This window comes from Molothrus aeneus, chromosome 2 (genome assembly GCF_037042795.1).
Source record: "Molothrus aeneus isolate 106 chromosome 2, BPBGC_Maene_1.0, whole genome shotgun sequence".
NCBI lineage: Eukaryota > Metazoa > Chordata > Aves > Passeriformes > Icteridae > Molothrus > Molothrus aeneus.
Window position 1 is genome coordinate 1,179,496 of NC_089647.1, and position 23,319 is coordinate 1,202,814.

A 23,319-nucleotide genomic window follows, 5' to 3' on the forward strand; every position below is an offset into this window, starting at 1 on the left:
GCTGGATGTGGCATGGGAAGGACAGACAGTTTCTAGGTCATGTTGCTATTGGTAACAAGTTTCCAGATCTTTCCATCTCCCAGTGTTTCACCAGGGATTATGCACCTTGGCCCACGAACCATAAAATGGATATTGGGTTGGTAAATGAGATATTAGAGTAAAATTCTCCCTGTGAGGGTGGTGAGGCTCTGGCACAGGTTACCCAGACAAGCTTCCCAATATCCCACCCATCCCTGCCCTCTGGCAGTGGGAGCCATTCCCTGTGTCCTGTCCCTCCATCCCTTGTCCTCAGTCCCTCTCCAGCTCTCCTGGAGCCCCTTCAGGCCCTGCAAGGGCTCTGAGCTCTCCCTGGAGCCTTCTCCTCTCCAGGTGAGCACCCCCAGCTCTGCCAGCCTGGCTCCAGCCCTGGAGCAGCCCTGGTGCCTCCTCTGGGCTCTCTCCAGCAGCTCCAGGTGCTGCTGCTGCTGTGTCCCCAGGGCTGGGGCAGCTCTGCAGGTCAGGTCTCACCCGGGGTCTCTCAGGGACAGAATCCCCTCTCCTGCTGGAAAGGCAGGGCGGCAGAGGGGAGCTGGGGACAGCCCTGGGCAGCTCTCCAGGGGGACACAATCCTTCCCACCCCCGAGGTGGCTGAGACTGAGCGTTCCCTCCTCATCCTCACTCACCCTCAGGCCAGGGCTGGTTTTTCACTGCCTTTATTAGACTTCAAAGAGGTTTTTTTGTATTTTTTTCCCCTTTCCGGGAGCGGGTGCGCAGCAGGAGGGAGGCAGGGAATGCAGGAGAGGATGAGGATGGTGTGGTGGGGTATCCCAATCCCCTGATGGGCACAGGGTGAACTGACCTAAAGGCAGGAGCAGGCTGGGGTGCTGGTGTCACTGGTGGTTTTCCATCCAGCTGTGGGGTGGTAATTCCTAAATTCAATGTCAGTCGTGGTTCCAGGATACCATCCTGGCTCTAGGGGTGACACTGGGCAGCTGCTCCTCACCTCTTCCATTGCCCAACCAAAACCCTGAGCTGCTGCTTGTCCCCTGGCATGACCAGGGGTTTGTCCCTGGTGTGTCCCCCCTCAATCCCAAATCCCTGCTGTGAAGATCCCAGCTTGGCTGCCAGAAAGGTTCCCTGGTCCCCATGGAGAGCTGCCCTTCTCCCCCTCCCAAAAGTGAAAACCAGGGATTGTGTTCACCTCCCAGGGTGAAACTGAGGATGCTGTGTGTCCCTCCCACTTGGCTGGAGAGGTTGGGATATTCCCTGGGCTCTTCTCAGCCTTGCTTCCAAGGGTTTAACTCCAATTCCTGAAGGTTTTGAACCATTTCTCCAACTTGGCCAGGCCCAGGGGACCAGTGCATGTTGGAAAGGGGTAGAAATCCTGCAAAGGGTTTCATCCTCCTTAATCTTTTACCCACCTCTTGAGCATCCCTGTGGTGCCCTCTGGTGCTGGAGCCTCTCCCAAAAAAATGCCCTTAAAAAGCCTCTGCATTGTGGGGTTCACCCAGCCAAAAAAGATCCAGCCACTTCCCCCCAAATTAAATTAAAAAAATTAAACTTTCCCCCCTTCTCCCAAACCCGGAATTTCTGCAGCCAGCTCCCTGTGGAGATTTGGGATGGGGAAGCTCTGCCAATGGCCCAGGGAACCTTTGCCAATGGGAATTGGGTGCTGTGGGGTTCTGGAGTGGGGTTTGGGGGTCTCTGAAGCACGTGGGGGCTGTTTAATGCAGAAGCTGGGGCCGGGGGCAGGGCGTGTGTGGCAGTCTGTCCCCAGGGTGCTCTGGGGAGGCTGAGGGCGCTCAGGGCAGGTTCCAAGGCAGGGCTGGGGAGCGAAGGGGGGCCGTGGCCCAGCGTGGTGGGCACTAAAACCAGCAGGGCATCCACATGAAGGAGCCCAGGGCGGCGCCGGTGGCGGCCCCGGCCAGCAGCCCCAGGGCCATCTGGTCCCCGGAGACGCGGTAGGGATCCTCGCGCACGATGACGTGGGTCACCCCGGGAGCCGCTGGGGAAAAGGGGCTGTGAGCAGGGGGGGATGGCCCTGGGCACCCCCCAGGGGCCACCGGGCCACCCACCTCCGTACTGGGGGCCGTAGTGGCCGGAGCTGATGTAGGCAGCCTGGTGGGAGTCCAGGGGCACCGTCTGGTAGTAGTCGTCGTCGTAGGGGTCGTACACGTGCACCTGCAGCAGCGGGTGGGGGAGCGTGGGGTCACACACAGCGGGGGACAGGGTTCTGGGGCCCTGGGGTGGGCAATCACAGCGGTCCCAAGGGCTGGGGACAGCCTGTGCTCGGCTCACCCTGATTCTGCCCCTTCCTTGTCACTGTAACAGTGTTCCTGTCACCTTAACAGTGTCCCTGCCACTTTAACAGTGTACCCGTCACCTTAAGAGTGTCCCTGTCACCTTAACAGTGTCCCCATCACCTTAACAGTGTCCCTGCCACTTGAACAGTGTCCCCATCACCTTAACAGTGTCCCTGCCATCTTAACAGTGTCCCCATCACCTTAACAGTGTCCCTGCCACCTTAACAGTGTCCCTGCCACTTTAACAGTGTCCCCATCACCTTAACAGTGTCCCTGCCACCTTAACAGTGTCCCTGCCACTTTAACAGTGTCCCCATCACCTTAACAGTGTCCCTGCCACCTTAACAGTGTCCCTGCCACGTTAACTTTGCTCCCATTCCCTCCACCTGCCCCTGTCACCTTAACTGTGTCCCTGTCACCTTAACAGTGTCCCTGCCACCTTAACACTGCTCTCATTCCCTTCACCTGCCCCTATCACCTTAGCTGTGCCTCTGTGACCTTAACTGTGTCCCTATAACCTTAACAGTGTCCCTGTCACCTTACCCATGTCCCTGTCATCTTAGCTGTGTCCCTGTCACCTCAACTCTGCTCCTATTGTTTCTAACTGTCCCTGTCACCTTAACTGTGTGCCCTTGTCACCCTACCTGTGTCCCACCACCTCAACTCTGCCCCCTTAATGGTGTCCCTGTCACCTTAACAGTGTCCTTACCTGTGTCCCCATAACCCTGTGTCCCTGTCACCTTAACTCTCCTCCTGTCACCCTCCACCAGCGCACAGGGTCCCCATGGCTCTGTCACCTGCCATCAGTGGTGGCATCCAACCCCTCCCCACCTTCTTCCCTGTCCCTGAGGCTGCACAGTGGGTGTTGGGGAGCCCCCCAAGCTCAGGGCTGGGGTAACCTCTCCCTGCCCAAATCCCGACTCCCAAATCCCGTGCCAGGACGGTGTCCCCGCTCAGGGGACAAAGCCTCACCGGGGTGGATTTAGCCTCCAGCACGGCCATCTTCCAAGCACTGCAAAGAAAACAGAGGTACTCGTTTTTGGTGGGTGCTGGAGGGGTGGGAATTGTCCCCTTCCTCCCCACGGGGACCTGGATGTGGCACTGTTCTTTAATTCCCTGTTAAATGAGTGCTGGGCCAACAGATGGGATTGGGAATGTGCTGGGAGGTACCTGACACCACAGGGATGGGCCCAGGGCAATCCCTGAGAATGGCCCCAGCTAAAACAAGGGTAGGCAGGAAAACAACACCTAAATTTGGGGGGAAGAGCACATAATGGATGAATTTCCACTCAGCTGAGGTCAAGCTCAGTTGATGAAGTCCTGCTTGGTATGTTTCCCTCCATCCAAATTCAGCAGAACGTTTGCCACTGCCAACTTTTAAAATTCTTATTTAAAAAAAAATCAATTTTTATAATTTTTAAAATTTAATTTCTAAATTTTTTTAGAAATAAATAGAAGTGGAACAGTGCTAAAAAGGGCAGTTTGCCTCTTAGCCAGTGAGGGCTTCACATTCGGACTTTTTATTTCCAAATAATGATGAAAACCCTTCTCCTCAGTCAGGCCAAGAGGGCATTTCTTATCCATGAGGAAACTCCCCCATCAGGAGATGGATTGCTTAAAACCAGCTGCTTTTGGCTCTGGATTATTCAGTGAGAGCCCCAAATCTCCCCCTGCACCTTTTGCCCTGCAAGTGTGTTTGAGAACAGGGGCTGGGGGATGGTTTAGCCGAGGGTGGGATGTGGTGGGAGCAGGCCAGGGCTCTCCTGCGGCCCGGGCCCTTTCCAGGCTGGGATAATTGGGATGGAAAAGTCGCTTACACGGCGTCATCCTCGCTCTCGGCGCACAGCGTGGTCTTGGAGCCGTCCCGCAGCACCACGGTCAGCAGGCACTCCCGGCTCCTCCCCTCGGGCGGCTGCACGTCTGCCAAGGGAAGGGATGGGGTGGGATCCAGCCTCGGCCGAGTCCCACAGAGCCTCCCCGGGCTCCACACTCCTCCTGGCACAAGAGGAATGTGCCATTCCCTGCCTGGATGGAAGTTAGTCCTGGGTTTTGTTTTGGCTCCGTCTCCACGTGGAGGAAGCACTCAGGCTCTCACAGGGCAAAAGCCAGCACAAGGAATGAGCTGATGGGCAGAAACCTCCACCCCCATGGCAGAAGGAACATGGAAGGGCAGCAAAATGCCAAAAATCTGCTCGAGGCCACGAGGCCGAGCTGCCTGTGCTTTGAACTTGCCGGAGCGCGCCCAAATTTTGTAGGAATGGGAGATGCTCATTGCTGGAGCGGGATCGTGAGCTCCAGCAAGAGCAAAATCTTAAATCCCTGAGGCTCGTGTGCGTTCCCCTGTTGTGAAGCTTGGCAGGAGCGAGTGGTGAGCACAAAGCTGTGGGATTGTGCTCCCACGGCCGCTCCCAGCCCCAGAAAGGCGCTTTGTGCGGCGGCGTGGGCTGCGGGGCCCCGCCAAGCTGCTGCTTTGTTCCCCTTGTTTGTGCGAGACGTGAGCGATGAGTCAGGGCCGTGGGATCCTGTTTGTTACAAGCACTAACCAGGAGGAGAGTTCCTCCTTCCTTCCTTCCTTCCTTCCTCCTTCCTTCCTTCCCTCCTTCCCCCAGGAAAAGCAATGGCAGAGAACATCCAGCATCTCCCAGCTGGGAGAGAGGAGGGGCAGCCTGGGGTTATTAATGGGTTATTTTGGGGGTCTGCTGGATGTGCAGAGGTGGAGCCTTGTTTAAGAGGGGTGCAGCCACACGTGGGATGGGGTTGGGAGGGCAGGGCTCGGGAGCAGGGGCTCGGCTCACCTTTGCACTCGCGGCCGATCCGCACGTCCCGGCAGCTGTACTTGATGTGGATCCGGCCGTCCATGTCCCGCTGCGTCTCGTCGTGGTAGTAAACCAGGCTGCCATCCAGGTAGAGCACGAACCAGTTCCTCTTCCAGCGGCGCAGGATGGAGCCTGGTGGGACAGGGAGCAGCTGCAGGAGCCCAGCGAGCCCGGTGGGACACACTCACAACCTCATCCCCCAAACTCGGATCCCTCCTGGGAGCCACTGTATCCCTCAGGACACCTGTGCCTGGCACGGGCAGCCAGGGCAGCGTGAGCAGGTGGCTGTACGTGGGAAAAGGCTGCCAAAAAAGCCATCAGGCCACTGGGTGCTGCCCTGCCGAGGCACGGGAGCGCATCCAGCCCCGGACACGGAGCCGTGTGTGCTCTCATGGCAGGCAGCCCCTCTCTCCGCTGACGCAAATCCGCGAGCGGCTGAGCCACAATCTCCCTGCTGCCGTGGATTACCCACCCAGGTCGGGGCTCCTTGTGTCCCCCACACCCCACCTCTTCCCAGCAAACCTCCCCAGGTGTTTTCTGGGGGGGCTCCCATCCCAGAAAGCTCAAGGGTGGCACTTACTCTGGCGCCAAAGCCAACCGCTCTTCACCAGCGCCATGGCTGCCGCGGGCTTCGCCGGATCTGCTGGGCTGGGAACAAAAGTGGGGTTAAAACAGCAGCTCCTGCCTCGCCCCCGCCTCTGCCCATGGCTCCCACCTCCCCAGAGCCTCCGGGGATGGGGATTCACCCTTGCTGCTCCCGGTGTTTCTGGGGGATGAGCTCAGCGCCCGGGTTAATCGGGGTTAGGCAGACGCGGGGTTTCGTCATGTGGGAAACGTGGCGGAGGAGGCACTGCGGCCACCTTGCCTCCTGCCTTAATCTCATTGGGATTTAGGGATTATCGGCCCGTGGAGGTAAGGGCAGAAATCCAGGCCGTGTATGGAAGCAGGCAGTGCCTCCCCACAGCCCCAGTAACTTTCCATGCTAAACGACACCTACACTTGTTTATTTTCCCTGCCTGGATGGAAATTAGTCCTTAATAAGGCCATGAAGTCATCGCTCCCCAGGTCCCCGAGCAGAGCCAACACCCCAGGGGCAGGCAGAAGCAGTTCCCCGGCCATGGCCCCCATATCCACTGGGAATCCCAGCTCCCAGTGATGGCAACTCGGCACCCTGGCATGGCCTCCAGGACCTCCCACCAGCTCTGGGGGCACGGCAAGGCACAAACACCCCCCAGCACCTCTGTGCCTGCGCTACCGAGTGCCTGAACCCCTGAGCATCCAGCTCCCCGTGGAGTTTGCAGCCCTGCTACCATCGCCCGTTCTGCCACATCCCCGGGAAATTCCAGCCCGTGGATACCCCCATCCCCTGGCACCCTCTGCCTGCACTGCCCACATCCCCAGGAAATCCCAGCCCGTGGATACCCCCATCCCCTGGCACCCCCAGGTACCCCCACCCCTCTACACTCACCCTCATCCCACTCTGCTCACAACCCTCGGTACCCACATCTGCTGCCCTCTTCATCCCGCATCCCTGACATCTTCCCCCCTCCATACCCAAATTTTGTGGCCAAATTTCGTGGCACCGTTTCTCCCCGCTCAGAACCCTGAGCTCCGAGTCCCGGCCCCCCGGCAGTGTCCCTGCCCCGTTCCCCATCCCCGTTCCCCATCCCCGGTCCCCCCGCAGCCGCCCCGCGCATCCCTCACCGGGCGGAGGCGGCGGTGCCGCTGCGGGATGCGCTGCGCTCCGCTCCCGCCGCCGGTCTCCGGCTCTGCCCGCCCGCCCGCGCGGCTCGCCGGGAGCTGTAGTCCGGCACCGCCATCCCCGGGGCTGCCCGCCGCCAAAAACCCCGCTTTGCACAGATTTAGCCCCGCTTTGCACTGATTTAGCCCCGCTTTCCCCAGATGTAGCCCCGCTTTCCCCCGATTTAGCCCCAAAAAGCCTCTGCCCGCCGAGAATGTCCGTGCTCTGTCCAGCCGCTCCCATCCTCGCTCTCTCTCCTCAAATCCCCCCTTTTCCCCTCTTTCCATCCAGCAGTGCGGGTGCCCAGCCCGAATTTGGGAATCCGTGGGGGAGCTGCTGCCCTGCACTGAGCTGGGCACGGGGAGCAATGCCCAAAATTCTCAGGATCTTGCTGAGAATGGCTCTGAGGAGGTGTTTCATGCCGAAATAAACCAGGGAAAACTCGAGTTTTAAGCACCAAAGTGCTCGTCTGAAATGAATTTCCAAGTGGACTGAGCAATCCTCTGGGTCAAAATCAAAGCTTGTCCTGGCTCCTGCTGGAATTAGAACGGTCCCAGGCTCTGGGACATGAAGTTGGATTATTTGGGGACGTCAAGACACAAGTCAGGTGACAGCTGTAAATAAAAGATGTTTATTGAGCACATGGCAACACTTTATTTATTTATATACATATATATATATATATATATATGTTTTCTATTCCAGCACGTTTTTCAACATGAAGCCCTTTCCCCTCCTCTCCCTCCATTGCTGGCTTTATTTCCTTTTTTTAGAAGGAATTAAATTCATCCAGCAGCCAGCTGGATGATCCCAAAGGAGTTAAAATGGGAATCACCTCCTCAGCCAGCCCACGCTCACAGCCTTGTGCATTCCCCTGTGCTGGCTGTGGGGCTGCAAAACATCCTGGTGCTGCTGAATATTCCCAAAATCAGGGAAATTGTTTGGAAATCTGGCTGGGCCAGAGATTTTGGCCTGCCATAAGTCCAGAAAAAAGTTCCCTGAGGAAGGGATTTGGGCTAAAATTTGGATTTATCCACTGGATTGGGCTGCCTCTCCATACAGACATTAATTGGAATTAATTGTTGTCAAAACTTTTCCATTGTGGCTTTCCTCTTGGGAAGGAAACAGTGCTGTTTTGGGATTTGGAGGAGCTTGATCTATTATTTTTTGTCAACTAGGGTGTGATTTTTTAAAATGTTAAATAGGATAAATTTGGGTGGAAATGGTGACCCAAAGAGGCAGGAAATTATTTCCAGCCAGCAAAAGGGAATACACTCTCAGAAGAGCCAAATCCTGGATTTCCCCCCTGTTTTCCATAGCAGTTGGGGGTTGTTTAATAAAATCCATGAACTTGGATGCCTCTGGTTTGTTCTTCCTCCAGCTCTGCCTGTTGGAACCTGCTGGGGATCTCCCCCATCCCAGCCACAGCCTTGCGTTTTAGGAATTTCCAAACCTCTTCCTATGTCTCAGGAAATCCCTGTCTTCCACAGGGGGTCTCCCCAGATTCCAGGGAGCTGTGGAGACAGGAGCTCAGGGGGTTAGGAGCTGAACGTGGGGACAGAATTTGCTGTTCCTGTCATCCCCACCATGGGGACAGGTGGGCACCTGGTTAAACATCCCAAAAATCTCTGCGGAGGCTCCTTTTCCTGTAGCTGAGCGTGTCCCTTTGGAATCCTGCAGGAGAAATGCACAAGGAGAGATGTTCCCTCCGGCATGTTTGTTCCCAGGGCAGGGATCAGACCCCGGGCATCCCAGTCCTCATTCCCCGATTCCCGGGGGAGGCGTTCCACACCCCCGGCTCAGGGAGCGCAGCTCACATCGCCACCAAAAACAGCAGCGACACACACGGAACCGCCGTTGTGAGGGATCTGGGGAGTGTCAGTCCTTGGGTGAGACCCACGGGGTTCTCCATCCTTTCCCAAATACTCCTTTCCTGCCCCGAGCACGGTGAGGGGCTGGAGCGGCTCTGAGGGGCAGGAGGGGCAGCGCTCCGTGAGGGCGGCGGGCACGGCCGGGCCCCGCCGCTCCCCGCTCCCCTCCCGCTCCCGGCCCGCGGCCCTGCGCCCGCCGGGCGACCCGGGAAGGGTCTCCCGGAGCCGAGATAAGATCGCGGATGGCCGTGGAGCCCCGCCCGGCACATCCCGGTGGGATTCCCGTAGCGGCCTTCTGCCTCCCTTCAGCCTCGCGGACTACAGCTCCCGTCATGCCTCGCTGAACTACAACTCCCGCCATGCCCGGCGGCTCTACCCCTGCCGTACTACACCTCCCAGCACGCCCCACGACAGTCTGGGCCCTGTCGCATTATGTCCTTCCCCTGCCTGCCGCATGGACTACACTACCCATGACCCCTGGCGCCGAGCGGCCAGCGGCAGGCCGCGGCGGCGGGGCGCGGAGCATGCCGGGAGCTGTAGTCTCCGCAGTGGCGGCGGCTGTAACGGTCCCGCTGGTGGTACTGCCCCCCCTACCCCCCCCCATTCCCGGCTGGCGGCTGCGGGAGCAGCGGGAAGAGGAGGAGGAGGAGGAGAGGGAGAGGGAGAGCTGCTGCACCGGCACAGGGGCCGCCGCCGCCCGAGCAGCCGCAGGTAAGGCGAGGGGAAGGCAGGGGGGGACACCCGCGGGTGACAGCGGCGGGAACGGGGTGGCGGCGTGGGGGCACGGCGGGGATGGAGGGGGGCTGCACAGGGAGGGGGCGGCGGGGCAGCATCCCGCAGCCCCGGGCGGGGGGAGCGGAGAGCGGAGCCCCGGGGCGGGGGGAGCCCATGTCCCTCCGTGTCCCCCGTGTCCCCCCGGGGCTGCTGCTGCCGCCGTGTCCCCGCGGAGCCCGATCTCCCCGGGGCTCTGTCGGGTGTCCCCCTGTCCGAGCCCCGGAGCCCGCCGTGTGTCCCCGTCCCATCCCCCCGGTGCCCCCCCCGCCTGTTGCCCCCCGAACCCGCTGTCCCCCCTTGGCAGAATCCTTGTCCCCTCTCCCGGGCTGTTCCCCCGCTCCAGGCTCTCCCCAATCCCTGGGAGCACCGGACGGGATGCCCGGGCTGGGGGTGCCCCCCGGCATGGGCGAGCCCCCCGAAATGTGCCCGGGGGCACGTGGGGCCGGCGGCCGGGGAGGTGCGGGGACATCGGCAACTCCGGGCTGAGCCTGTCCCGCCGCCCTGCTCGGGGGAAATGCTGCTGGAACGGGGATGGAACGGGGATGGAGCGGGCATGGAACGGGGATGGAATGGGGATGGAATGGGGATAAAATGGTTAAAGGCTGCGCGGAGCGGGGGGATGCCGGCGCGCAGCATCCACAGGAATGAAAGCAGGGACGTCCAGGTTGGGAAATGCAAGGCGGCGTTGAGATTTTTCTGCCAGGATAAAATGCCTGTTCCGGTCGCTTTTTTTATGAAAATGTGGATTGTTCCCCCCCCCGCCTTTTTTTTTAATGTTTTTTTAATAGTGATTGCTCGCACGCTCTGTTGTTGGCATTGTGGCGTTCAGGGCAGCGAAGTCCATCGCTATATTGTGGGGGAATAATGCCAAAAAGGAGCTTGGTTTCAGTCCTTTATAGAAAGCAGGGGAGCCTGGAAGTATGGAAATGAAATAAATATTCATTAGCAGAAAGAGGTTTTGCACCGGGTTGGGTTTTGGGGGCGTTTTTGCCCCCCAGTGCACATGGTGATGGGCTTTTGGGTTATGGTTTGTATTTCCATAGGCTGAATTTTATTTATTTGGTGCTCATTATTGTCAAGTGCCGAAAAATGAGCAGGTTGAGGGTATTTTTTCCCCCTCTCCTGGACAAAGACATGTTGTGCTAAGCAGAAAGAAACCCCAGAAAGATTATATCTCTGTTTTAATCAGAATATGATTTAAGATGCAGTGGTGTGTTTATTTTTGCTGTTAAATAGTGATGGAGGAAGTCAGAGCCTTTTTTTTTGTGTGTGTGTGTGTGTGTTTTTAAAGGAATGTGAATGATGGAAACATCTTTAGGGAAACATTTTGCTGGACTTGATTGCATCAACTGCATTATTTCATAAAATGTGAGCTGTGAAGTGGTTGTTGATTAGAACTCAAATTGAGGAGCGATGTTGAGCAATGTAAAGAAAAAGGAAATTAGTATGAAGAGACCAAATGCTTATTTTCTTTTTTTTCCTCCAGTTCTTGCTGATTCTGAATTTTAACTGTTTCGTGGATTCTCCTGACTCCTATGGTTGAGTCTATTTGAAAAAAAAAACCCAAACAACAACTATGATGTGTGTGTTTATTCTTGTTATACATACATAGTTATTAAAAGGACTGATAGCAACCAGCACTGTGCATTTTGCATTAAATTTGTGTTAAATCTGATTAACTTTTGTTCTGTAAGTTGCAAATACCAACTTACCCTGCTATGCATCCCAACTTTTTATTTACCAAAGCAAATGTTGACAGTTTTTAGAAGGAATCTTTCTCTCACAAACCCCGTGCTTTATTTTAGGAAAGGTGGGATAAGTGTTACAGATGTTATTGTCCAGTTCTGGGGGGTTTGGGGTATATTCTTCAGCTGATTAAAATTCCTGGCTGTCAGCAAAGACACACTTTTTTTAGGACAGGTAGATATATATCCTCTGGAACAAAGGGACTGGAAGCAAAATGTGTTTGGAGTTTGTTCAGAAAATGTTCCTTGGAGTGAGAAACATGAATTGCAGAAAAATTTACATGGAATAACCAGGATGCAGTCATTTGGGGAGAACATCTGTGGAGCTGCTTTGTGCTCTTGGTTGATGCCCACCTGTCACACTCCATGGTGAGCCTGCACTGCAGTAGGTGAACAACCCAGGGGGGTTAAAATCTCTCGGATCAAGGGAAGTTTCCCATGGTCAGAGGGATAACAGGGAAGAACGGGGCAGAGAGGTGCTGAAAGCATTTCTGGGAGAGCGAGGATGCTTTGGAGCAGCAGCAGCTCTGTGAAAGGCCTGCAGTACCTGCACTGGAGGCACAATTAGGATGATAATTGAATCGGGTGAATTGAGTTCTGTGCTGTGCCTGGCAGAGCCCAGCTCGGAGGTGTGTGTGGGATCCAGGGCACTGCCTGCCTTTGGGAGCTGCTCCCAGGCGTGGGCTTGGCAGGGAAGTGGGACACTGGGATGTCACCTGCTGGCAGAGCCGTGCCCAGAATTCCCTCTGGCCCTGGCTCCAGGTGTGCTGGCACTTCAGGCCTTGCTCCTCAGGTGCTCCCACCAGGAGCCCTGAGAGCATTCCCAGCTCTCTGCAGAGCGGCTCTCGGGGCTGTCAGGAGGGAAGCACAACCTTGCCACCTCCCTGGGAGAGCTCTGTGCTCCTTCAGCAGGGGCAGGAGCTCCATTTGTGTCCCAGCCCTGCCTTTGGGGCTGATGGGATCTGCAGAGGCCCCCGGTTTCCCTTTCCGCAGCACAAGTGCTCCGTGTACTTTCTGTTTCCTCTGTGATTCCCAAAGCCTCTCCCTGTGCTCTCCCTGTTCCTGCCCCCAGTCAGCTCCCTCCTGCCTGTGCCCTCTTCTTCCTCATCACCTGGGCTCAGGTTTGCTGCTTCAAATCCATCACTTCTCACCTTCAGGCCGTAGGAATATTCAATGTGGAATGACTGACTGGGAAACAGCTCCTGGCATGCTCTGTAGTATTTTCTTTCTGCTGGTTCCAAATTCCAATCCCTTGGTCCCTCTGGATGCTGCTGGCTTCTCGTGCCGTGCAGATGAAGATTTCTGTTTCAGTGACAACAAATAAAATCCACCTGTCTGCTTTTTTACCTGTTGATGGTCTTTTAAGTCTCTGGATTAAAAAATACTGATTCTTGATCTGTCACTATTTAAAAGTGGGAATAAATTTTTAGAAATTATTTCCATGAGACTCAAATACCAGCTGGACAGACACAGTTCTCCAGAGCTGTTTATATTGTGTCACTTTCTTGTTCCTTCCACTCAGCTGAATCACTTTGTTCCTACTTTTGTGTCACAAACATTGATATCCCTAAATACCAGGGGAGAATGTCAGTGGCAGGGCTGTGTTTATTTATGAAAATTCATGGAATCCCAGAAGGATTTGGGTTGGGAGGGACCTTAAAGCTCATCCAGTGCCACCCCTGCCATGGGCAGGGACACCTTCCACTGTCCCAGGCTGCTCCCAGCCCCAATATCCAGCCTGGCCTTGGACATTCCAGGGATCCAGGGGCAGCCACAGCTGCTCTGGGCACGCTGGGCCAGGGCATCCCCACCCTCACAGGGAGAACTTTTTCCTGGTAAGATTTGTGTAAACCTGGTTTTAGGAGAAAGTCAGGATGTGATGGCACTTCCTACTTGCCCACCTGGGCAGAGAGAGAGTAAAATCAATGTAAAATCAATGTAAAAACATGATTTTACCTATGATCTATATTTCACATTATGCTCTGCTTTAACAGTGCTTTGTTTGTGGATAATCTTGAGGTGGGGTTTTATGTTTGTTTTTTAGCTTGAATGGGAAGCAACAGTTGGGAATTTCTAGGATTTTCTTTTGCTGAGGACAGGTGTGCCATGGGCGTCTGAAACAGGAATCCCAGACCTGTAATTAGGATCCCAGGCAGCAAAAATGCAGCTTTTGGATCTTTTTGGCAACTCCATTAAGGCATATCCAGCATTTGCAGATCTGAAATTTGTGGGAGCTCTTTATTTTTAAGACCCACGTAGGGAAGGAGCTTCTGTTGATGGTGACGGAGACTCACAGATTTTTTAGAGCGTGAGTGGGATTTGGATAATTTTTCCAGAGCTCCTCTGGGTTTTGTTTACTATGGATGTGCAGAAAACCCTGAGCACTGCACAGGAATTTCAAGTGACTGTGCTTTCTGGGAGGGAAAAAAAAATGTGGGCCTGCTGACGCTCCCCAGCAAACCATTTAGGAGATTATCGTCATAGGATTTATAAAAGCTGAAAAAAAACCACCCCGTTCCCCTCCTCTGGTCTGTATTTGTGCTTCACCCTGTCTCCCTTTCCTCTCCTTGGCTGAAAGGGTCCTGTGGAAAACTGGAGAGTGGAAAAAGGAGAACTCAGAGCAGAAAACTGGGGTTGGTCGTGGCTCTGGTGCAATCATTTCTCAACAGGAAGGCTGAAGCTGAAGTGTGTTTGTAGGCTGATGGGTTTTTGCCTTCCTTGTCTCAGCAAGGGTTAGAGATTTGGGAGGATTATTGGAGACAAGCTTAGAGTATTTTATGAGAGGAATAGTACTAAACTGGCAAAAAAAAAAAAAAAAAAGAATAGATGCCATCATGCCTGCTAGGCATGTCTAATTCTTTGATAAAATGGATAAAGATTGCAGACTGCAGCAAAAGTTAAAATAGACCATAACATCTCGGGGTCCGCAGGGTTTTTCCTTCTAATTTGCTGTAGAGCTTAATAAAAAAGATTTGCCTCTTTTATGGCATCAGGCTCTTTATCTGCCACAAATTAAAGCCCAGTGCTTGAGCTTCTGCTTTCTCTGCTCTTAGATAGCAGCTCCCTAAATTTGATAATGAGTGGGTTTTACCATCCTGAGTTTGCAAAATAAATCCTGAGGACTGGTGAGAAATTTTGAGCATGGTCTTCTTTTATCCCCATTTTCCATTCAGTTCTTTATACTTGGATTTATAGCCAATAATAACTCACTTTTTAATGGACAAGGGGATTTTTGGGGTTATTTTAAACAAGGTCCTAAGAGTCCCCACAGTCCCAGGGGCTGCCCAGGGCAGAGGTGGAGTCCCCATCCAGGGAGGGATTGAAATCCACATGGATGTGGCACTTGGGGACATGGGTTGGTGGTGGCCTTGGCAGTGCTGGGGGACTCCATGATCCTTGAGGTCTTTTCCACTCTCACCAATTCCATGATTCTGCCTTCTCCTGCTGATTTGATGGACAAAGTGAGATCAATCATTACAGTTCCTGATGACATTTCACCCAGGACAGTTGTCATGCCTGTATGGACAGACAGGTTCCAGAGGCTTTTCCCTGCTGAAAAGTATTTTCTATGAAGCTCATGAGCATTTAAAATGCAATTACTTTGGAATAGGTCCCTGTGTAAACATTTGCTTCTGTAGCAGTTTATTCCACAAATCATTTTCTTCAGTTTTCTGTGTATGGTGTCACTTAATGAGACTTTTAATGGCTTTTGCAAAATTATGGCTTTCCACATATTTTTCCAGTTTGATCTTGACTTGACTTGCATTCACAACAGAAGTTTTCAAGCCTTGCAATGCAGTGCCATAAACTGGAGAGCTGGGTTCTTTTTCTCTACCATAGCATCCAAATCCCAGCTGTTGAACTTTCTTGGATAGCTGAGTCTTTTAATATGGATTTGGGAGCTCAAGAGAACATTTCTTTGTATAAGAAATGTTTAAAATTTGAGCCCTTGGAAAAGCAAACACGGCGGAGCAGCTTGGGAGCATCGTACCCACGTGGATTTGCTTTCCAGGGAAGCTGTGCTGCTGCTGGAGCAGGTGCCAGGGACAGGGTGGGTTCCTGGGGGATTCCAGGAAGGGTGGGACATCTCCAGCAAGCGTGGCAGAACTGGGCATGGAGAGAAGGACAAAATGAGGGAAAACTTATGGGTGTAAAACACTGGCACAGCTGATTGCCCAGGGAGGTGGTGGCTGCCTCCTCCCTCACCCTGTCCAAGGTGTCGCTTCAATTAATTTCTAATTATTACTTCCGAGAGCCAGTTATTGTCTAAATCCAGGTCCTTTGATACTCAATAATTTTTCCCTTTGGAGGGAACTCTTAATTCCACAACCAAGTGCTCTTTGGTTGTGGTGCAGTCAAACTCAGGGCATTGCCTGGGAAGTGCTGGGCAGGCTCTGTTTGGGGGGCTCTGGCTTTCCCATCTTGTTCCCTAGATTCCAGGTCTGCAGTGGACCTCTGGAATGGTTCTGGGCTCTGGATGAGGTCCAGCAGAGCCCCACTGCAGCTCACTTTGCTGGTGATTTTCCACCAGTGGCTGCTTTTAGTCATCTGTCCCTCGGCCAGCTCTGAGTCTGCTCAGCTGCTTTGTTGACACACACAGTGGTAATTTTTTAACTGGGATGTCATCCTTAAAAGATTGCCTGTTACACTGCAGCACTTACCTTTAGCACCGTGGATCTCCTCAGCTTTGGCTGACAAGGCCCATTTTCCATAACACTGGCTTGCCCCTCATTGATTTCACTCCTGTTCTTTTTAAGTCCAGAACCAGCCTGATTCAGTTTTCCCTTGTTTTGTCCAAAGCTCGTGTCTGGCAATCAGGTTGGTGTTTACTTGAGTCATTTTGCCCTCTCCTGATGTAGTTGTGTTAGAAATGTTTGTCTTCCAATTTTTCTCCTGTGTTCTGAAAAATACTGTAAATGAGCCCTTGTCGTCTCTGAAATATTGGAGGCCTCCGTGGTTAAACATCCCGGGCTTCTGGGGCACCTTTCCATAGTGGAATGCAGAGCTGGTAGAGACCTTGGGATACCTTCCAGTCCATTCACTCCTCAAGGCAAGATAAAGTGTCCCTAGAGCATCCTTAACAAATGTATTTCTAATTTCTCCTTAAAGTCTTCCAGTCTCAGAGGTGCCAGCCTGCTCAGGAAGCTGGCAGTGAACACTTAACCAATTTGGTTAAAAGCTTTTCCAATATCTTAGATCTTTTAGGAAGCAATTCTTGGCTGCCTGGGTGGGCAGGCCCTGGCACAGGGTGCCCAGAGCAGCTGTGGCTGCCCCTGGATCCCTGGAATTTTTCCAGGCCAGGCTGGACAGGGCTTGGAGCAACCTGGGATAGTGGAAGGTTTCCCTGCCCATGGCAGGGATGGAATTGGATGATCTTGAGGGTCCCTTCCAGTCCAAGCCATCCTGGGATGCTGTGATCTCTGAGAAATGAAGATGCTTTGCTTTGCTGTTCAGAATAACCCATCCCCTTGTTTCTGCTGCCACCGATGGGAGCATGTCACATCCTCCTCCAGTTTGTGTTCCTGGGCTGGCACAGCCCTTTAGTGTGTTCTTATGGGTCATTTTGTATCCAAATCTCTTTATTATTCCCTCAGCTTTCCTCTGTACTCTGGTGTGTTTACTTCTCCCTCTCCTCAGACTTGGCACTGCATGGCCTTCTCAGCATTGTATAAAACAAAATAATGCTGGTTTCCACATGGCACTCTTAAAACAATCTGAACTGCCTTTTTTTTCTTTTTTTTTGGGCAATTCTATTGTATTGTTGACATTTTATTTGTGATCCAATATCCATCCCCTCAGGGTTGTTTTCTCCTGTCCGTCAGCCCAGCTGGGACTTCTCCACCTGCACAATGTACCCTGCCCTTACATTTGTCATTATTGGGTTTCACCAGGCTCTTTTGGTTTGACACAGTTTGGTCTTGACTCATCCATGTGGTTTCATTTTGGCTGTATCCTGTAATTGCTTTTATGTAAATTGTTAAACAATCTTTCTGCTGTCCTCCCATTGATTCTGAGGGGAGTTCAATCTCTGATTTGCCCCAGAAGCTTTTTCAAACTTCACTCTGGAGCTGTTTCCTTTTTGATCCCAAAAGCATTTTGAAACTCAGTGAGTGGATCATCTATATGCAAATTCCTTCATTTTTCCTCTGCTGTGTTGCATTTGTGGAAAATCAAGTGATGCCAGTTTTCATTGCAGTTGGATTCAATATCTTAAAGGTCTTTTCCAACCCAGATGATTCTGTGAGCCCGTGATTATGTTGATATCTCATTAAGATGATAACTAAAAAGCACAAATGTCATACAGGTTAAAATCAATTATTGAAATCAAGACATTTTGCAGTCCTGATTGAATTTCTGGGATATATTTAAATACGAGTCTGTTCTTTTTCTGCACTGTCAAGGCTTCCAGTCCAGTGATTTCTGCAGCTTTATTGCTTGTAACAAGGCCCAAATCAGTTACTTGGTGTTACAAATTGTCACCTATGATTTAGGGGAGCTAATCTCTTGTAATTACTTGCTGCACGAGAGTTTCTGTATCCCTCCTGTCCCCTCCCTAACCCAACATGGGTTTTTTTTCCCCAGTATGGACTCACCTACCTGTCCTGGTGCTTCCAGAGCCTCCTTCTGGCTTCACCCATTAAAACACAGCAAGTTTCTGCCCTGGAAATTCAGTTTTCCTGCAGTGTTGATAGTTGTCAGAGAGGTGAGCCTTCCCACCTTTTTTCTAGGTATACATTGCAGCCATCTCTTCCTTTCACATCTGAACACCATGGCACTAATAATTTTCAAGTCCAGTCACAAGCTCATTTTTTTCTTTCCCGCTGGCCAGGATTTCATTTGTTCCTGCTTGTTATCCAGACTCCCTACATCCATATATAGCAACAGAAAATTCTTTTTTTTTTTTTTTTTTTGGTCTGACTTTGTGCCTCATTTCCCCCTCTAAGTGTCCTTCTCCTGTTGTTCAGCTCGTGCCTTTCCTGGATGCATCAGCAGTTTCATTTGGGAAGGTGTCTTATTAGTTGGAAAGGTGCTGGCTCTGCAATTTGTGCTCTCTCCCTTCCCTCCAATATTGTTCCATCACTCAAATCCAAACATTCTCTCATCACTCGTGCAGCCTTGTTCAATTTGTTCAGTTCCAGGATTTTCTGGGGCCTTCCCTTGCATCTGGTACCAGATGCATCTTTTAGCTCAGGGATCCACGTGCAAGGAGCCTGTGGATGCAGTGTGGAGCAAACAGCATTGCATTTGGAGGCACTGGCTTGCAAGAGGAATTTTCAGCCTGCAGTTCCTGCAAGCTCCAGGCTCAGGAAAAGCCTCTGTCCTGCTTGGAAGCAGATTCCTGCTGCTTTGGGAGGCAGCTCCTACCAGCTCCTCTCCTGGCACCCTGCAAGCCAGTGGGAAGGAAAAGCCTGGCATGGCAGCGTGTGAAGATTGCCAAACCTTGGCTTGGACTTTCCCCTGGAGCTCTTTTCCAGGATCCCTGAGATCTCTGCTCACCTGCTTGGCTCCAGCTGCTGCAGTCGCTTCCTGTGGCCACAGTGATCAGCCAGTGTTGGTGCTGTCTGTGGGAAGAGGAAATCCATGGCAGCCAGCTATTTCTTGGAGGCCATGGTGCTGATCCACAAAGAATGTTTGCAGAGGCTGGATTTTCTGAGCACAGGCTGGAGAAAGCAGCAGGAAACCATTTTTCTCCATAATCCAAGCTCGTTTTTCCCTGCCAGCACTCCATACATACGTGGAGTTTAGTGTGACTTTCACCATGGGTGTTTCCCTGGATGTCCTTGACTTTCTCCTGCTTTCCTGATGCTCTTCACTGACGTTTCTGGCACTTGACTTGAGTGTTCCATCCTGTTCCCTGCAGTTTGTGTATTTTCCCCTTCTCCTGACACAAAGCCTCATGTTTGTCTTTGTTCCCTCTGTTTGTGGCCAGAGTTTCAGGCTTTAACCAAATTCCACATAACAGAATTGTCTTCAGTGGAGATTTTTTTGGGATGAATTTTCAGCTTCATGCTGGACTTCTTAATTCAAGGGAGACCTCCCTGCCAAAAAACCCAAATCTCCAACCTTTTGTATTGTGGCTCATAATTTGCTAGGCATGAGCAATGCTCTCGTGATCCAATGGTGGAAGACTGGCACCTGCTTTTTTCCATGCCCTAAATTTCCCTCCAGTTCCCAAACTGCATAAGCAGTGCCTCAGTTTCCCATTTGGAATGGGGCAAAAAGGGTTGGTCTGCACTTGCAGAGACAGATAAATGAAACATTGGAGGATGCTGCAGTGACAAATTCCCCCCTTTCTCTGCCACACGCAGGAATGGGAAGGTTGTGCTTGGACTCCTTTTTTGTGCCCTTTATTTAAAGTCTTAGAAAGGTTTCAGAGCCAATTGATCCCTGCTACATGGAAATGTGTCTGTGTGACATCAGGGCTGTGGGGACAGCTCTGGTGTCACCCTCGCTCAGGTTTGCACTTCAGGCCTTTGATCTGTGCAAATCTTGATTTGAATCTTCTCTCCGTGTGAGACCTCTCTCCCCAGGACTGTGCCAGCAGTCAGGATTAGCTGGGCTTTACTTCTTGGACAATCTTGTTTTTAAATCTGAAAGGACCTCAGCAGAGTTTTCTCCTGGGGCAGGGAGGGAGTTCACTCTGGAATATGTTTCTCTTGGTGTTATCAGGATTTTCTGGCTATCAGGATAAGCCATGGGGCTTATGGGTCATGGAGTTTTCTTCCTGCAGGAAGTTGTGCCTTCAGTTTAGGTTAGGTTTTACCTGACCTTCCTATGATTTTTATCTTCTTATGACTTTTTTTTTTTTTCATATTTCTTGCTTTCTCTGGGTGTTTATATTTACCCAAATATAGTGGGAAGAGCATTGGGTAAAACAATCTCTTATTTTTTGCCTTTTGGTTTCCTCCTGCCCTCTGGAGATACCAGGTTCCAGGAACATGGAGGGAGGAGAAAACAGGGCAATGTTCATTTTCCTGCCTCAAGGTAGACACCAGGAGCTGTTGTACTTTTAGGGATATTGCCATTAAGCAAAGAGGGAGGGGAAAAAAACCCCAGATATTAAATTTACTTGAGCTGAGGTCTCATGAAGATGCTTCGCTGGATATCAGTGCTGTCTGCAAATCTTTTTACATTGAAATAATTTAATGGGAGTATCCATTTTAGAGTTACTGGGGAGTATCCAGAGTCTATTCCTGGTGCTGAGAGCGGAAATCTGTTTTAATTGGAGCGGTTTGCTGGGAGTTGTGTTTCCTGCCAGAGCGGTAACAGTAGGAAGGATCAGCAGCATGAGGGGTTATAAAACCCCCAGGCATTTCACATTCGTTTCAAGTAGCTGGACAGAGTAAAAAAAAAACCCAAAAATTGGGCAAACAGAGACTGTGCACAGAGGATTCAGAGACTACTTTTAAAACCTTCCCAAAAAGCACCTGAATCCGTAGGGACACAGTTCCTGAGTTCCCTTCTGTGTTTGTTTTACTGAGTGGCTCAGACTCAGAGAGCAGATAAAAATCCACTGCTGCCACAAATAGCACTCGAGATTTTGGTGCTGATTATAATTAACCCTGATGGTTTCTGCCTGATTTGGTTCATTTTTGTGTTTGTAGGCAGCACACAGGAGTGCAGGAACAAACCAAATTAACACTGGGAAGTGAAGGCAGAGTGTTATCAGATAACCCAGGCAAGTTAGAGAGCTGGAAGCCTTTAAAAATAGGTTTTTTTCAAGATAACTGTGTCACTCTAATTTCAGAAGAAAAATGTGTGTAGGTACATTATTTTTAAAGCCAGTTTTGTTTCCTAAAATGCCTTGAGAAATCGAGCTGATCCATTAAAATTGCTTTTCCTTCAGTGTTTCATCTTAGAGGGATTCTTCTACACAGGGATAATTTATTCCTGCTTGGCACTGTGTCCATAATGCACATTATTAGCAAACTCACACAATTTTGTTCTCACATGCTAAAATAAAGTGGAAAATGAAAAGATTTTGTTTTCTGTCCATCACCACAGATTATCTGAGCTTTATTTCTGAATACTGTCTGAATACAGAATGGGTGTGAAGCCATCATTGGAGGTTAAAGACACTGTTGTGTTCTTGTGTGGATTTTCACTTTGGGTTGTTTAGTTTCTCAAAACTTGTGTCTCTTTAAATCCATAAATCAGGAAAGTTGTGGCAATCCATTTTCCAAAGGTTACTGATTTCAATTTACCCACTCAGGATTCTGCCTTGTCTACAATAAACAACTCTTAAAAATGAAAGAACACCCAGAGACAGCCAAACCCCAATGAATAAAGGAGTGCTTAAAGGCTTGAACTCAGTCCTGTTAGAGCAGATCTGCCTCCTACTTACAGCCAAGGTAATTTCAACTTGATTTTAAGTTAATAATGCCTAAATAGGTTGCTAGTTTTTGTCATCACTAGGAAATTAAATCGAGTTGACTGTGCTTAAATTACTGTTTTCAATTAAGTAGCTCAAAGGAGAGCAGCAGCCCTGAGAACTCATCCTGGTCCTGCTGAAACCTCTGGGATGGATCCAGGGAAGCTCTTGTTTAAATTGTGACCTGGGAGGCATTTTAGAACCAAGTGATATTCTGATGGAGAGAACTGGCAGGATGTTAGCAAATAAATCAGATTAAAAATGGGTTCTTGTGGTCAAGTGGATGGGTTTTAGAAGGGTTTCAATGATCCAGCCGTGGATGCAACAGGATTTTGGGAGACTGGAGAGGAGAAGGCTCCAGGGAGATCTTAGAGCACCTTCCAGTGCCTAAAGGGGCTCTGAGAAAGTTGTTTTATGAGCAGTGGTGCTCAAAGGGATTACAGAGCAGGTGGGTGTAAACACCAGCAGTGATGCTGCAACAAAAAAGGCAATTTTAAACATATTTTTTCTTTTTTTTTCTTTTTTTTTTTTTTTTTTTTTTTTTTTTTTTTTTTTTTAGTTTTTAGGTGTATGAGCAAGAAAATATTTAGAAGAGAACAGATTTCATTTCTGTATTTGGTGCTTGTGACTTTCCTGAGTATGATTTCCATTTCAGCATCCTGAAATAGCTCCTGGATAAGTTGTAGGGGAACGGAAGAAATGCAAAAATAGTCTGAGGACTAGAAAAAACACACACAGAGAAGCACAGAGCTGAGTCTGCTTGGCTTATCAGAGGGAGAGTCTGGCTGCAGGAGCATCCCAGAGAAAATTCCAGGCACTGAGTGCCCTCCCATGCATCCTAGGAAGTTTTAAAGGGAGAACCTGTTAAAGGTGAACTGCCTTTTGGGACGAATGATCCAAGGAAAAGAGCACTTCCCACCTCTAAAATTGATCTTTTTTTTTGTTTAAAACTGTAGAGACCAGTGCAGGGCATGTTCTTGTCAAGGATTAGGTTGCTGTGGGCGACATTTAAATGATGAAACTGTGACCAGGATTTTCTTCCCAGGCAGAAAGGATTGCAGGAGGGCACCAGGCACTGTTAACCCCTGGCTGTGGCACAGGGGTTGTGTGAGGGGGTGATGGAGTTTGCTGATTGAAACATTAGTTTTTATTTAATGGGCCAAACCTCACATTAAAATCACCACCTCCTTCTAGTTCAGCGTTTCTGTGGAGGATGGCACGGTGGGAAGGGTGGGTTTGGGATACAGCTCAAATTAACTGGAGCTGGAAACAAGCCCAAAAATGTTGTGGAGCACGTGGTGAATATGGGGATGCAATTGGTTTGCTGGGAGTGAAGGTTAAAAAGCTTTCTATTTATATAATAAATGTACTCCCCTCTATAGAATCACAGAATTGTTAAGGTTGGAAAAGCCCTCCAAGACCATCAAATCCAACCATTCCTCAGCACTGCCAAGGCCACCACTGCCCCATGTCCCCAAGTGCCACATCCATACAGCTTTAAATCCCTCCAGGGAGGGGAACTGACTGCCCTGGGCAGCTGTGCCAGGGCTGGACCCTTTTACAGGGCAGAATATTCACAATATCCAATCTAAACCTCCCCTGGCTCAACTTGGGGCTGTTTCCTCTTGTGCTGTTTCCTCCCTGTTCCCTGGGAGCAGAGCCGGACCCCACCTGGCTCCACTCTGCTGGCAGGGATTGTGCAGAGCCAGAAGGTCCCC

The 23,319-nt window shown here is 51.0% G+C and overlaps 2 protein-coding genes across 4 annotated transcripts in view; one reads left to right on the plus strand and one right to left on the minus strand.

Annotated features, from left to right (window-relative positions):
* Positions 1-676: 676 nt before the first annotated feature.
* PLEKHB1 (pleckstrin homology domain containing B1) lies at positions 677-6,865 on the minus strand. Of its 3 annotated transcripts, none has more exons than XM_066571843.1 (7): positions 6,803-6,865; positions 5,679-5,746; positions 5,078-5,230; positions 4,100-4,202; positions 3,255-3,294; positions 2,055-2,160; positions 677-1,981 (listed from the first exon to the last, which is right to left on the minus strand). In XM_066571843.1, exons 2-7 carry the CDS (start codon positions 5,713-5,715, stop codon positions 1,845-1,847), a joined length of 576 nt encoding a protein of 191 aa, XP_066427940.1. In that variant the 5' UTR covers positions 5,716-5,746; positions 6,803-6,865; the 3' UTR covers positions 677-1,844. The 3 variants fall into 3 exon arrangements, with proteins under 3 accessions (XP_066427940.1, XP_066427938.1, XP_066427939.1); XM_066571841.1 differs by having other exon boundaries at positions 677-1,984; XM_066571842.1 differs by lacking the exon at positions 6,803-6,865 and adding an exon at positions 6,653-6,688 and having other exon boundaries at positions 677-1,984.
* A 2,444-nt stretch (positions 6,866-9,309) lies between these two features.
* FAM168A (family with sequence similarity 168 member A) overlaps positions 9,310-23,319 on the plus strand; it is a 128,512-nt gene continuing 114,502 nt past the window's right edge. The window contains exon 1 of the mRNA XM_066571847.1: positions 9,310-9,421. The gene's annotated coding sequence lies outside the window, so the exon portion shown is untranslated. The remainder of the gene's footprint in view (positions 9,422-23,319) is intronic.

Excerpts from the sequence above, each read along its gene's own strand:
- PLEKHB1 (XM_066571841.1), bottom strand. The coding sequence starts at position 5,715 with ATGGCGCTGGTGAAGAGCGGTTGGCTTTGGCGCCAGA. Across the intron at positions 4,203-5,077 it reads GATCGGCCGCGAGTGCAAAG|ACGTGCAGCCGCCCGAGGGG; the intron begins GTGAGCCGAGCC and ends TTCCCTTGGCAG. Across the intron at positions 1,985-2,054 it reads CTACGGCCCCCAGTACGGAG|CGGCTCCCGGGGTGACCCAC; the intron begins GTGGGTGGCCCG and ends CCTTTTCCCCAG.